Consider the following 15973-nt stretch of genomic DNA (forward strand, 5'->3'; position numbering starts at 1 on the left):
AACCACAGATGTCTTTAGGCTTACCGGTCCATGGCATGTGAGGATGCCATCTTCCATCTTCTCACACTGGGGGTCACACTCCACACAGATGGAGCCATTCTCAAACTCCCGAAATTCACTGTGAAAACATCAGCTGTATGAGGCAATGTAAGCAAACAAGCTGTCAACTTAACAAATGAAGTAACATCTGCTAAAAGTCCTATTGGCAGAGTAAATTCTCGAGTTTGTTTCTCTATGTGCCGGGAGCTTCAGAATCATTTCCCTGTACATTAAGGAATAAGTTCTCCATTAGGAGAAAAGATAAACTGCAGCCAGATGGCTCTCCTTGCCCTCCACTGGGTTCAATGATAGACTCATTCAGGAAACCTCTCTCTTGTGAGAGATAGTCTAACAGTCTCAAAAAAAAAGTATAACTCTTCTGATGACACAGCAGAACCATTTTTACCTTTTAAAGTATGGTTGTACCTGTTTGTCTCTATATAAAATTGTATTCTTGGCTGAAGCTTTACTTTTTTAACTCTGAAAGAATTATTGTAGTTTTCTTGCTGCTAAGTTACATGAACGCTCCCCATCCTTGTCCTTCAAATCCCAAGACTCTTCAATTTATTTTTGGTGAAACTTCAAAAACTGCTTTGATTTCTTTTCTTCTTTTAAAATATCTGCCTTGGAGAATTAGAGGAAATATCTTTTTATGGAAGATTTTATTTTTGTAGATTATTGATCTAATATCACAACATCTTTTTCAGTTTAAATTCTTTTTGAGGTAATTCTATGTGCTATAAAATAAAAAATAGTTTAAGGGTAAAATTATAAAACTTTTTAGTTAAAATCTCCCCGGATGATGGTCATCCCTTCCTACAATCTTACATGTTGTGGCTATTTGAATATGAAATGTTATCAATATATAAGTTTTCCAATCGGTATCTACTCTAAAATTTTAATTTCAATAACTGGGTATCAGTTATGTACAATATATTTAAACCACAAGAGGATGAGGCACTGGGTAAAGGCAATTAAGAATGTCAGTTATGAGTCATTAACAAAATTGACTAAATATTTATATCTCCTTTGTTATTTTGTGCCTTTGTATCATGAGCTACCATTCCAAACTAATAGTATTGCAAATATGGCAATTATGGATTAATTAGGTGATAAATTCAGACTTATTTTTCCTTAGAGTGAAGTATTTACTTTTTGGCATAGTGAACTATCCATTCTGGTTACTGTAAAGCCTTAATAAATGAAAGAAGTCTGAATGGTAGGCTATATTTTCTCTTGGTTGGTTAAGACTACATCCACTCCAAGGCAAAATAATTAAGTTTGGTTTTTCAAAATGAATAGCATAAATCGATGGTTTAGTTATGTATGGATACATATAGCTACTTACAGGGATTTTTCATTTTTAACTGGGATGTTGGTTTTCTATGGATTAAACTTTCTATGAATTTTCTTGATTTTCAAATCTCAATTATGTAAAACTACATTTTCTTTTTCATGTTTCATCAACATGAGTGATATAAAGCACTCAACAGAAGAACTCTTCAGAATATAAAAGTCAAAATGATCTGGTATTAGCGAGGGGGTGGGGAGCAGTAGCTAAATTGTAAAGAGAATCAAAAGCATTATCTGTATGATGAAATTATATGACAGTTACAGCAAAGCCTGCAATCATCAGCAAATCACTGGTGCTCGAAACGCTCTTTGGTTGACTAAAGGGTTATGGTGCTAAATGAAGGTTATAATTTTTGTGCTGCTAAAACATAGGTCATGCTATTCCCTCTCTTCTCCACAACCCCCTTCCTCACACACAGAGTTGAGGAGTAAAATGAATATGTGATAGAAAATCATGGAGCCAACCTAGTTGCCTTTTCTTCCATACACTTCCCTTTGTACGGTTTCTGCCGCTCTTCCTTTCTGGTGTCGGAACAGCTCCTCCTTCCAGTTTCCATACTTCTGCTCTTTATTGTCACTGTCTCCATCATTGCTCTTTTCCTTCCCTGTCCCCTAATGATTCTACTATGACTTTCCCAGAGATCCTCATTCACTTGAATCTGATCTAACAAATCAAGTCTATTGAGTATGAGTTTTGCATATGGAGCATTTTGCTGCTGTACATTTCTCATGGCTTTCCTGCATGTGCTACCGTAGCCGATCCTGTGATCAAGAGCAAATGCTTAGGGTCAAATCCTTCCAAAATTTAAATCTCAGCACCGACACTAATATTTCTAGGCCTCAAATCCCTAAAATTCTCTAAGCTTCAGTTTCCTAAATATCCTCTGTAAAACGGAAAAAGAGTATTTCTTTGAGAGGTGGTGATTGTTAAATGTAAAAAATGTCTGCAAAGAGTTTAGACTGGCATTCTTTTTGATGTTTCTGTGTTGCTCTTAACGTTTCAGTAGAGTTTAACCATGTTAAAAAATTAAGATCCCATTGAAATTAGCTTTCTGTTTCAATTTTATTGCTTGTGCATTGTAGCTGAGTTGCTGAAATATAGTGACTTATAAGACCTAAATTTGAGTACTAATAGCCAGGAATTGACTGATTTCCTTTTTCCCCTTCGAAAAATCATCTTTTCAGGATTTCGTGTCTTATGATAGTCATGCTTTTGTATATATAAATAGACTCTTTGATTTTGGTAAATGTCATATTTGTATTTAGTTTGGGAGTTTTTGAGGTGACTGTTCTATTTAACCATTTAACCAGCTCAGATTAATAGACACAAAAAGAAAATAATGATAATCTTAGTGGTAGGAGCTCTAACAAGACTTTATTATGCATTTTCTTATTTGATAATCACAACTAACCTATGGAGTTGGCAGCATTATTATTCCCATCTTCCGTATAAGAAAACCAAGTTTAGAATGATTGGGTTGTTCGTCCAAGGTTGGATGTTTCAACTAGGAAGTTGAAGCTAGGATTTGAATTCATCCCTTCTCAAAGGCTGACTAAATGAACAGGCAATGTTCGAAAAATTAGCCAATATGCCAAGACTGGAGGTGGAGAATTTGTTGTTGGGTGGCAAGATCGGACTACCAAAGATACTTCCATCCATTATCTTTCAAACCCACCCTGCGTGTATGACTTCCTAGGACCCAATCACTATCACAAAATACATTTAAAACTTTACATTTTTTTAATGCATTTGATTTAATGACATGGAAGACGCTAAATTTTCAAAAATAGTTTGGTAATGAGTGTTGCTTATTTAGTAAATGGGTATTTTTCCTCCACTTAGCTTTCATTGTTTTGCAGAATTGAGACAGAGGATGTTGTATACACCCACATATTTATCAATTTCATATTTCTGACAAGTTTAAAACTGAAATATTAAAGAAAAACAATGGCATCTGGAAAGAAAACAGGATGAAAATCAGATGCCTTGAGGCCTAGTCTTGGCTTTGCTCCTCTGGAGTGTTATGACTTTGGCCAACACAATTCTACCAACTCTCACTGTTTATAAGATGCTGCTGTTCGATAACATGGTTTCTAGAATCCATTTCTTCTTTAGAACTGTACGTATATATTCAATAAACTTTTCATGGGACATTCACTTAATGGAATTAAAGTTTATTAGTTTCATTTTAATGGTATCAATCACAGAGAAAGAAGCATATTTTGATCTGAGACAGGCAGCATGTAATTTGATATTCATTACCAAATTTATGAGCTGATTGTACCTTACAAAATTACAAGCTGAAATTTTCCTGAAAAACTATTAAATTCTTATTTAAAATTGTTTTTATATTTAAATGTCTAATTTTAATCTTTTTCCATAAATTTCATGGAGGGTATTGGGTTTGGTCATTGTTTAAAAAAGAGATATATCAATGCTATTATTATCCAGAGGTTTTTATCCTTTTGATCTAAAATGCGAAAGTACAATGTTATCTGGGATCTTGAAAACAGTTGTTAAAATGGGACAATTCTTGAGGCAAAAGAAGAAATGAAATAAAGAACTTCAAAACTACAATTTTACAAAACTGTTGGAAATCCTTTCAGTGAGAAATACAAGAAAATTTGACTCAGGGACAGTACTAAAAAATGCATTATCACACTAATGAAGGACAACTGTGATGCGTGGAATGGTATGTTATGATAAAGTGATTTTATGAGTATGCGAAATGCCATGCAACAAGGTATATACTAAGTTTTATTGTTGGCAATGTAATTATTATAGTATCAGAAGGAATTTTAAATACTTGATTTAAAATGTTGCTTGGGTTATCTTTGGAAGGTGGTAGAACATTTTCAAAAAAGCTCTTCAACTGGAAACTACAAAGGTAATTTTTCTGTAGAGCTGAGCAGTTGTCAGAAATACAGAAATGTGTCATTTCTAATACACAATCAAACACTCAAACAACCTGAATGGAAAAGATTAAAAATTCATTCAGGAATTGCATGAAAATTAACAGAAAGTATGAGGGAAAAAGGACTATTGGGAAACATCAGAGGAAAGATTACTCATAACAATCTCCTTCATAAGGAAAACAGGAATATATTTTTCAATTTTGCTTAAGTATAAAATGCTATAATTTATTAAGAATTGTCTATTTTGGTACACTTTTTTAAAAATGTGCATACTAATCAATATCTATTTAGACTTGTGATTTCAAATGAAATTATTCTCCCTTAAAATAACTCTCTATGTTGTTTCCTTTACGCAACAAGAGCTCTTCTTAAAATTCTTGGCCAGCACACACATTCTGAAATTTTACCATTTTCTTATCGTTTTTAACTCTGAACCAGTCAATACTTCAAAGCTCATGAGGTAAAGGTGACATGTAAGATGGCCTACCCATCAAAGAGGTTACAGGACTCTATGCAGGTCCTCCCCCTGCTGAAGCGACGGCAGGACAGGCACTGGTCTGGCCCGGGTCCCCAGCAGCCATTGCTTGAGCACAGATGGTTACATACCATTCCTTCAGCAGCTGAAAAACACACCAAAATCAAGGAGAAACAGAACAGAAGCCTGTGTCAAAATGTATCATTTTAACATGAATCTTCCTGAATAAAGCTATTTCTGAAGGAGTTTGAAAGAGATCCATGGCAGAGGAGTTTGGCTGCCTACTCAATCACCGTGAGCCACCCTACTCCCCTCTTCTTCCATATTGTAGAGCCCCATCACTGTGTTTCCATAGCAACTTTGCATTTTACATAAGACTGAACAAACATGAATTGTCCACATCAAAACTCTAAGGAGGAGGGGTGATAGAAATTAATCTCCCAAGCCAGCCCTTTGCTTTACCAATACACCAAAATTTTGGCTTCAATTCCACATGAGAGCTTCATGAAGAAATAGATCAAATGATACTTCTCATAAAACAAAAAATCATTAAAAGAAGAGGAGAAAGAAAAAGAAGAATATATAAAATGTAAGAAGGGGAGAAAGAAATAGAAATGAATTACAAGATTGTTTTATAGGCCTCTACTACAGTCCGACTAGACTTACCTTGATACTTAGTCAAATTGGTACATATAAGGAAAAAGTTTTGAAAGAATATAAATAAATTTGAGGGGTTATTTTTGCGGAAGTGTAGAGATTAAAGTAGTGACAATGCTCTTGAATCTTATCTTTCTATTTTATGTTGACTTTTTATTTTATTTATGTGCCAAAGAATTTTGGGGCCATGTTTTAAAATTGCTGCTTAAGTGTTCACCATTTCTGTTCCCCTTTATACCAAATAATACTTATGCAGTATATTATTATTTTTACTGAATAACATAATTTTATTGAAGATGTTGAATAAGAAGGGCCTATAAAGACTTCAAATGTTATTTTGGTTACCTAAAAAGTGATTTGAGGCATATAAAACACAATTGTATGTGGTTTTCATGAAATATGAATTTCTAAGAATTTCATCTTCTTGCAAATCAAAATCCTCTTTCTTCCCATTATTTGCCAACTTTACTTATTATGGGATATAAAAGGTCATGGCAAGAGCATGTGTGAGGTGGGTTGGGATGGCGTTGCATACGTTGTTGTCAGATAAGCAGGGTCCTTTCTGTGAAAGGAGCTTCCTCTACCAGATGCTTGAGAGCAAATGGCCTGCATCTGCAATGGTGACTGGCATTAAAACAGTGCCACTAAATCTCCCAATTTATGTCTTCTTTCTCCTATAGCATGAACTTTAAGGACGCCCTGTGTTAAATTGTCTAAAATTTTTTCTCAAGGCATACTTAGACCTATCAACAGATCTTTGGCTTCAGACTGCTCAATTAAATAATCTCTTCCAATGTAGTTTAAGAGAAACCGTGTGTGTGTGTGTGTTTATCAGTTTCACTGAGATATACATGACATATAATATGCTGTTCATACATAAGGTGTGCATTGTGATGTTTTGACATACACATACAATCATGAACATCCTGCACAATCAAGATAATGAATACATCTATTACCTCCAAAAGATTCCCCCTGACCTTATATAGTCCTTTCTTCCTGCCACACCCCCCTCAGATAACCATTGGTCTTCTTTCTGTTACTGAATAAACATTAGTTTGTATCTCCTAGAATTTTATATAAATAGAAACACACTGTATGTAGTCTTTTTTTATATAGTTTCTTCACTCCATATAATTATTTTGAAATTCACCCATGTTGCTGTGTGTATGAATATTCATTCATTTTTATTATTGGGTATATTCCATTGTGTGGGTTTACCACATTTTTTAAATCATTCAACTATTCCTAGACACTTATTTTTTCCCATTTGTGGCTATTAAAAATTAAGCTACTGAGAACATCTGTGTGCAAGTCTGTATGGACATACACTTTCATTTCTCCTGGGTAAATACCTAAAGTGGATAATATGGTAGGTATAGGGCTAACTTTTTAAGAAACTCAAATTGTTTTTCAAAGTAGTTATACCATTTTCCCATTCCCACCATCAGTTAACTCAACTTTGGAATTGAAGTTCCCCCACGTTTGCCAATGCTTGATATGGTCAGTCTGTTTAACTTTAGTTTTCCTAATTTTTATGTAGCAGTATCTCACTGTGGTTTTGATTTGCATTTCCCAAATGACTAAAGACATCGAGCATCTTTTAGTGTGCTTATCTGCTGTCCATATATCTTGTCACCAAATCTTCTGCCATTTTATATTGGATTGATTGTTTTCTTACTATTCACTATCGAGAATTCTTTATATATTCTGCAAATATTTTCTCCCAGTCTTAGCCTTGTATTTTCATTCTTTTAAGTTGTCTTTTTGAAAAGTAGATGTTTTTAATTTTGGTGTAGTCTAATTTATCAATTTGTTCTTTTATGAATTGTCATTTTGGCATCCTATCTAAGAAATCTTTGTCAAATCCAGGGTAACAAGGGTTTTCTCTTAGAAGTTTTCTAGTTTTTGATTTTACAGTATATGATTCACTTTGAGAAACATAATAAATAGGAGATTATGTATATACACACATACATATATAATTCATATATACAGGCGATTTGTTATAAAGAATTGGCTCATTGGATCACACAATTATTGTGGAGGCTCCGTCTGCAAACTGGAGGCCCAGGAAAGCCCACAGTGTAATTTGTGCCCAAGTTCAAAGTTCTGAGAACCAGGAACACAGATGGCGTAAGTCCCCGTGCAAGGGCAGGAGAAGACCACTGCCCCAGCCTAGCAGTCAGGCAGATAGAGAGAATTCTCCTTTCTGCCTTTGTGTTCTGTTCAGGCCTTGAACAAATTGGATGATGCCCTTCCACTTTGCTTTGCTCAGTCTACCAATTCAAATGTTAATCTCATCCAGAAACACCCTCACAGACACCCAGAAATAACATCTAACCAAATGTCTGGGCACCCTATAATCCGGTCAAGTTGACACGTAAAATTCACCATCAGAGGTACTATGTAAAGATCTATTTATCTTCTGCATATACAGTAGATATGCAATATTTCCAGCACCATTTGTTGAAAACACTGTCTTCTCTCCACTAAACTACCTTACCATATTTGTTAAAAATCAGTTCTCCATATATTTGTGGGTCTATTTCTCGTTCTCTAGTCTTCCATTGATCCATTTATCTCTATTAGTATATTTTTTCACTTTTAATCTATTTGTGTTTTTATATTTGAAGTCTATGGCTTGTAGGCAGCAAATAGTTAGGTCTTGATTTTTTTTTTATTTTAATTTTTTTTTGGCTGAGGAAGATTAGCCCTGAGCTAACATCTGTTGTGAATCTTCCTCTTTTTTTGCTTGAGGAAGACAAGCCCTGAGCTAACATCTGTGCCAATCTCCCTCCACTTTATATGTGAGTTGCCATCACAGCATGGCTATTGAGTAGTGTAGGTCCGCACCCAGGATCCGAACATGCAAACTCGGACCGCAGAAGTGGAGTGCACTGAACTTAACCACTAGGCCACAGACCAGCCCCAACTCTTGCTTTTTTTGTCCAGTCTGACTATCTCTGCCTTGAATTAGTTATTTAAATAATTTGCATTTAATGTGACAACTGATATAGTTAGTTGAAATCATTTATGTTGCTAGTTGTCCAATCTGTTCTCTTCTCATTTTTCCTCTTTTCCTGCCACATTTTGAAAAACCAATTTTTTTATGATTTTATTTTATCTCTTTTTATTTATTGGATTATGAGCCACATAACTTTTTTATTTATTTTAGTGAAATCATTTGTGTTTTTAGTATATTTATTTTTGATTAAACTTTTTACTTTTAGATAAAAGTAGATTCATGTATAGTTATAAAGAGATCCCATGTTCCCTTTAACCCAGTTTCTCCTAATGGTAAGATGTTGCAAAACCATAGCACAATAACATGACCAGGAAATTGGCATTGAGACAGTCAAGAATCAGAAGATTCCTACCAATGCAGGAATCCCTAACATCACGCTTTTCTATTCACACCACTTCTCTTCCAGCGTCATCTGCACCTTACCCACTCACCTGCTCCTTTCGCAACCACTAATCTGTTCTCCTTTTCTACAATTTGGTCATTTTTAAAATTGTTATATAAATCAAACCATATAGTATGTAACGTTTCAGGATTAGCATTTTTCCATTCAGAATATCTCTCTGGAGATCCATCTAGGTTGTTGTGTACATTCCTAGTTTTTTTCTTCTTATTGGTAGCAGTATTTCCTGGTATAGATTAACACAGTTTGTTTAACCATTCACCCATGGAAGGATATTTGGGTTGTTCACAGTTTGGGGCTATTACAAACAAGCCTGCTATAAACAATTGTGTACAGGTTTTTGCAGGAATATAAATTTTCATTTATGTGAAATAAATGCTCAGAGGTATAATCGCTGGGTCATATGATAAGGGTACTTTGTGGCTACTTTTAAAGAAAGTGCCAAACTGTTTTCGAGAGTGATTGTGCCATTTCACGTGCCCACCAAAGTGTATGAATTATCCCATTTCTCTGCATCTTCTCCAGCATTTGGTTTTATCATGATTTTATTTTAGTCATTCTGCTAGTTACATAGTGATATTTCATTGTAGATTTAATTTTGATTTCCATAAAATGCTTGACAATTTTGAACATCTTTTAATGTGCTTATTTGCCATCTGTATAGTCTCTTCAGTGAAATGTCTTTTATGTCTTTGCCCATTTCAATTAGATTTTTTTTACTGTTGAATGTTGAGAGTTCTTTATATATTCTATCTGCCTGTCTATTTATCTATCTTTCTGATTTGAAAATGGTTTTTCCAAATCTGTAGCTTGTACTTTCATTCTCCTAACAAGATCTTTTGCAGAGCAAATGTTTTTAACTTTAAAATTCAATTTATCATTTTTTCCTTTTATGGATTGTGCTTTTGGTGCCAACTCTAAGTTCTCTTTGCCTAGCCCTAATTCCCAAATAATTTCTCCTAAAAAATATTTTTCTGCATCCATTGATATGATCCTGGGATTTTTCTTCTTTGGCCTGTTAATATGGTGTATTACATTGTTTGGTTTTCAACTATCGAACCAGACTTGTATCCCTGGAATAAACCCAATTTGGTTATGCTGTGTAACCAATTTTATATATTGCAGAACGTTATTTGCTATTACTTTGTTAAGGATTTTTGCTTCTCTATTCTTGAGAGAGATGTTGGTCTGTAATTTTCATCCTTTTTTTGATACGCTTTGATCATATATGTATCCTAATCTTCAAACTCATCATGCATAGGTGTGATCATTTTACAGATGAGCAGAGGCTCAGAGAGACCAATCTGCCCGAAGCCACAAGTGCCAGAGTAAGTGTTTAAACCCAGTCCTGCCTGGTCCCTTCACCACCCAGTGGGGATGAAAGTCCCGGCTCCATGATCTACCTTCTCTGTCAGCCCTCGGTAGGAGGGTTGGGGCACCTCTTTGCAGCCTGTTGAGGGTGAAAGTCTACACTCCCCACTCCTTTGCTGGCACAGGTGAAGTTGGGGGCCACAGTCTTTTCCGTGCTGTTTGGGCTGGAGTAGAGGAGCTATTCTTTAAAAGATTTCTGTCTTGCTAGTCTGCGCTTTTCCAGGTTGTTTGGTTAGAGAGAACAGGCTTTTGGGGGCTTTTTCAGTCTGCACCTGTTGGTGTTTCTGAGTTGCCAGTTTCTTCACCTCCAAATCTGGGATATATGAGGCAAAAAGAAAACCTGGGAAACTCACATCTGTGTCCTTTCTTAGATTCCAAGATCTCAAATCTGTCTTCTTTCTTTTCTCCACCTTTCAAAAATCTTATGTTTCCTGTATATATAATGTCCAGGGACTTTAGCTGTACTTAGCAGAAGGAATAGAGAAAAATCTATCTAGTCCATCTTCCCAGAAGCAGAAATCCTAGGATACGTCTTTAATTTACTGCGGTGTATTTTCAGGTTATACTCTACCACTTCATGTGCATTCTAAGAACCTTAAAATAGGATACTTCCATTTCTGCTTTCCTAACCATTGACCTATTGTCATACATTTTACTTTTCCATATGTTATTCACCCCACACTCATTGTTATATTTTAGTTCAAACATTAGACTGCCTTTTGAAGAGAATTAATTAATAAGAAAATCCTATATATTTATCCTTGTTGTTACCATTTCTTGTGCTCGTTATTCCATATATAAATCCATATGTCTATCTGCTATTGTTTCCTCCTGTCTGGAGGATTTTGTTTACTACTCATAGTGAAGTTTTCTCTCTGTGATGCTCTCTACTCTCTGGCGCTATGTCTGTAGACTCTCGCTGCCTTAGTCTCCCTGGACTCAGCTCTGCCTCTGGAGTTCAAGGAGTCTTTGGGACTCGGCTCTGCCTCTGGAGTTCAAGGAGTCTTTGGGACTCGGCCTGAGTCCCTTCTGGCTGTGCCATGGTTTAAAACTCCTCTCCAGGTACTTGGCCAGGGCAATCCCAAGGCCCCCTCATTTGTTTCCTCATTCTCAGGAATCACTCTCCTTCATTACCTGATATCTACTCTCTTGCAAACTGTCACTGGATATTTTGTCTTTCTTTCGGTTGTTTCATGAAGGAGGGTACATCTGATCCCTGTTATTCCATCTTGGCCAGAATGGACATCCTATATTTACTTTTAAAAATCCAAAGTGGGATTACTTGCTGTTTCTTATTTATAGGCAAAAGTTTTCATATAAGATTTCTCCAAAATGCCACCAAACAACATCTAAGCACTCCACAAAACTTTATTGAAAATTGTAGTTCCTTCTATTCTGTTTTTTCTTTTTAATTTTGTAGGGGAAGAGTCTCCCTAAGCTAAAACCTATTACCAATCTCCCTCCTTTTCTCTTCCTTTCCCCCTACAAAACCCCAGTATATAGTTGTGTATAGTTGTAAATTCTTCTGGTTCTTTTACGTGAGCTGCCACCACAGCATGGCTACTGAAAGACAAGTCACTGGTGTGGTTCGATGCCCAGGAACTGGACCCAGACCTCCAAAAGGGAGCATGCCGAACTTTAACCACTAGGCCGTCAGGACTGTCTCACTTCTATTCTGTTTCAACTTATTTACTTTATAATTATCATTCTAAATAACAGATAAATGTAAATTTTAAAGATAATCTGAAAGAACAGAGATGGGATAGAGTGTTTTCCAATATAGATAGGATTTTCTCTCTTCTCAAATATATTATTAAGCATTTTAGGTAACTCAAAGTTTGTGGACTTGGCTTAATTGTGATTCTCTGCATGTCTTAAAGATTTATTAACTTGAAATACCATATATTGTAACTATTCGTCTCTTCTTATCATGTGTAGATTCTTCTTTTCAAAAGTTGAATGATTGTATGTTTTACCTAGGAAAGGCTGACAGTTTATCTGTTATATTGATTTTGAATTAATAGTGAGAGTTCTTCCCTTCTGATTCTTTCATAATGCAGAGAAAGAGAGTTCTGTCATGTACAAAAGAAATGTCAGTAGAAATGGAATCTTAACAAAGTTCTCATACCCTTGACTCTCTAGATGTATAAGTGACTTCTCACTAATTTATAAAGATGTAAGAGGAAAAATAGTTCAATCAAGCTGATAGAATATAAATGTGTAAGATCAAATTCTATATAATACGTGAAGAGTTAGACAGTAGCATAAGATCAATATTAATGTATGTAAAGTTATAATAATTATGTTTATAAACATTCAGCCACTTTAAGGTTATTTATAGAGTATTTAATATCCTGAAACATATATGTAGATATTTATATACAATTCTTATATATACTTGCTTGTAGGATAAACATGATCATCAGAGGAAATCCTGAAGTAGGAAAGAATACCCCCAAAATTATATTATAAAAGCAACTTGTAAAGACAAGCAGAGTATATTGAAAATCATATTGCACTGTGTGATGAATCTCTGTTTCTTTGTATTCATCACCTTCATATCCTTGTAGAAAATACAATCAATTCTTCAAATTCTTTGTTTACCAACTTCTGTCTGAGGCCCTCAAATACATTTTCAGTTTCATCCTTTAGGATGTTGACAAAGCCATCAGTACCCCCTTGTTATTGCCCATTTCATGATATTTCATCAACTTTTTGATCTATTTATTTCACCAACTCCCATTAATTTTCTCAGGTTTGAAAGCCTCTCACTGCTGTCCCTTCTCCCTCCCTCTCCCAGGGGTGATGGAACTCCACCATAGGTGGCAGGGGAAACTGACTGCTTGCATTTTCTGTTATATGCTTTGACACTAGTCAGAGAGAAGGGTTTGAGCCTCACTCAAGCTCCTATGTTCTTTTCTGCTGACTGCCTCCCTTAGTCTGTATTCAGATCCTCAATTTCAGAGCAGTTTTGGATCGGGGAAACAATATCTGTTGAAGGAAAGCAATAATAAACAGAAAAATAATAATTACTTTTGTCTCATTCTTTCTAAACTACTAGGCAATGGTATTGAAGCCCGGCTGATCATTTTCTCCAGAGTGAAACCAAGGGAAGTGTTTCCACATAGCTTAGAACAAAAGGCCAAGGAAGCTACTTCTTTGAAATTTTTAAGAGAAAAGAAGTTTCCAATCAGCACCAAGATTTCAACAGCTCTCTGACCTCCCAGAGTGATAGTCACAGGGAAAGGCGGAGAAGACTATTCAATGGTTTACAGTTCAAAAGGCCATCATAAAACTCTAAAGAAACCTTAGCAATGCAGTCATTAGGCAACTTTTACCTTCCTCTCTGTTTTCTTTGGAAGCTGTAAAATAGATTTTTCTTTATCTCATCTGAATTGTACCTATCTGTTAAAAATTTGGAGAGATAATAATGTGCTTAGTATTTTGACCTTTACAGAGAATATTGAACCTGCTTTCATTAAAATAGAGGCAGGCTGAAATAAGGGATCTTGCCACTGTGCTGCATGTGTGAAAGTAAATGGATTAGCTCAAAATATTGAAATGGAGTACTGTTTACAGGCACAAAGGCAGAAAAACTATATTTTCTTTCATTGTACAAGACCATCTATGCTGTTTGTATTATTTACCATGTGTATAAGCATGGGTTTTACTTGGAATGTATTTGCACAGATACCATTAATCTTTTTTTAAAAGGTTGAAAATATGATTTAGTTGTAATAGTTCAGTTTTTGCCATCAGACCAACATAGGTTCAACTCTTTACTCTATGATGAGCCATGTAGCTTTGGGCAATCATTTACATGTTACTTATGCGTAAAGTGAATAACAATATCTCCCTTGCAGGGTTGCAATGAAGATTAGACATCATATTAGTAGAGTATTTAATGCACTTATCTAACTAAGTCCTCAATGAATGTACTTACAAGAAATACAGGCATATTCATGTGTTTACTATGAAAAATGCTTGTTGAGAAACTACCTACTTTATGCTGGACACTGCTAAGAAATGGGGATATGATAAAAACATGAAATAAAATACAGAGTTCTCTTACCTAGAGCTTACAGTCTAGTTGGGGAGACAAGCATTAGATAAATAATCATATATATGAATATATCAGGTGCTGCAAGAATATAGCAGTTGTCCTAACCTAAAGGGTAGGTGGCATTAGGTCAGTCCACAGAAGAGGGACAAGAAACTGACATGAGAAGGGTAAATAGGAATTACTAATGCAAAGAGAGCTGCGAGACATTGGGAATTCAACCCTAGCCAAGAGAGACTGAGCAGGGACTTAGATTAGTGCTTTCAGAGAAGAGGCTGGACATGGGCAGGGAGTGGAAAGTGGAGAATGAGGAGCTAGTGAGGTAGTCAAGGGCCAGATTGTGTAGGACATAGTGGTCATTCACAGGATTTTCTGCTTTGTCCAAAGAGCTGTGGGAAGCTGTTGATAGATTTTAAGCAGGACAGTAATGATTTTATTTTTTAAATATCACTCCAATTGCCTGGGTGAGATTACCTTGAAAACATGTGTGAACAGTTGATGGCAAAGAGAGAAAAACTCTGACAGAGTGAACTGTCTAGAGATAGGCACATGACCCAAGCAGTGCCAATCAGAGTTCTCTCCACAGTACAAATGCGGGGAGAGAGAAAGTAGAGCTCTCTTACTCGTACTCATAAACTCTGAGGACATTCCTAGCCTAATGCTGACAGGACCAACCATGAAGAAAGAGAGCTGGCCTAAAAGGAAAGCAGATCGAGCAATGTAGAGGTATTGAATCCTGATTATGTTGTTTAACCCCTGGATCCATCTGTGCCTGAAGAAATATCCCTTGGACTTCTCATTTTGTGAGCTGATATGCTCTCCTGCTTTTTTATGTACGTATTGTTTTATGCCATTTAATTATGTTTATTTTCTTTGTTATATGAAAAGACTTAAAGCATGTACAATTATGGCCAACATTAATTTTTTAAGCTTTATTGAGATAAATTGCTTATACTATTCTGTCAGTTTAAAGTGTACAGTGTGATTTGATACATGAATATATTGCAAAATATTTACCATTATAAGTTTAGTTAATCTGTCCCTTACCTCTCATAATTACCATTTTGTTGTTGCTGTTATGGTGAGAACATTAAACCTCTACTCTCATAGCAACTTTCAAATACACAGACAGTAATGTTAACCATAGCCATTATGCTGTATCTTAGATCTGTGGAACTTATTCATCCTATAACTGAAAGTTTGTACCCTTTGACCTACATCACCCCATTTCCCCCACCCCTCAGCCCCTGGCAAACACTGTTCTACTCTGCTTCTATCAGTTAGATGTTTTCAGAGTCCACACATAAGTGAAATCATAGTCTTTGTCTTTCTCAGTCTTACTTAATTCACTTAGCACAATGCCCTGAAGGTCCACAAATGTTGTCACAAATGACAGCATTTCCTTCTTTTTTATGGCTGAATAATACTCAATTTTATGTATATGCCACATCTTCTTTATCCATTTGTCTGTTGACAGACACTGAGGTTGTTTCCATATCATGGCTATTATGTATAAGGCTGCAATGATCATGGGAATGCAAATACCTTTTTGAGATTTTGCTTTGATTTCCTTTGGATATGCCCCTAGAAATGGGATTGCTAGATCACATGGTATTTCTATTTTTAGTTTTTTGAGGAATCTTCATACTGTTTTCCACAGTGGCTATCCCAATT

General features: G+C 35.6%; 1 protein-coding gene across 6 annotated transcripts in view; it reads right to left on the reverse strand.

Moving 5' to 3' along the window:
- The window catches only part of ERBB4 (erb-b2 receptor tyrosine kinase 4), a 1105575-nt gene that overhangs the window by 276553 nt on the left and 813049 nt on the right, over window positions 1-15973 (reverse strand). For all 6 annotated transcript variants that reach the window (XM_070619838.1, XM_070619836.1, XM_070619833.1 and 3 more), the window contains exons 13-14: window positions 4796-4928; window positions 25-118 (exon numbers count right to left, since the gene is read on the reverse strand). In XM_070619838.1, coding sequence (XP_070475939.1) covers window positions 25-118; window positions 4796-4928 — 227 coding nt within the window. The remainder of the gene's footprint in view (window positions 1-24; window positions 119-4795; window positions 4929-15973) is intronic.

Source organism: Equus przewalskii, chromosome 5, assembly GCF_037783145.1.
Source record: "Equus przewalskii isolate Varuska chromosome 5, EquPr2, whole genome shotgun sequence".
NCBI classification, from domain to species: domain Eukaryota; kingdom Metazoa; phylum Chordata; class Mammalia; order Perissodactyla; family Equidae; genus Equus; species Equus przewalskii.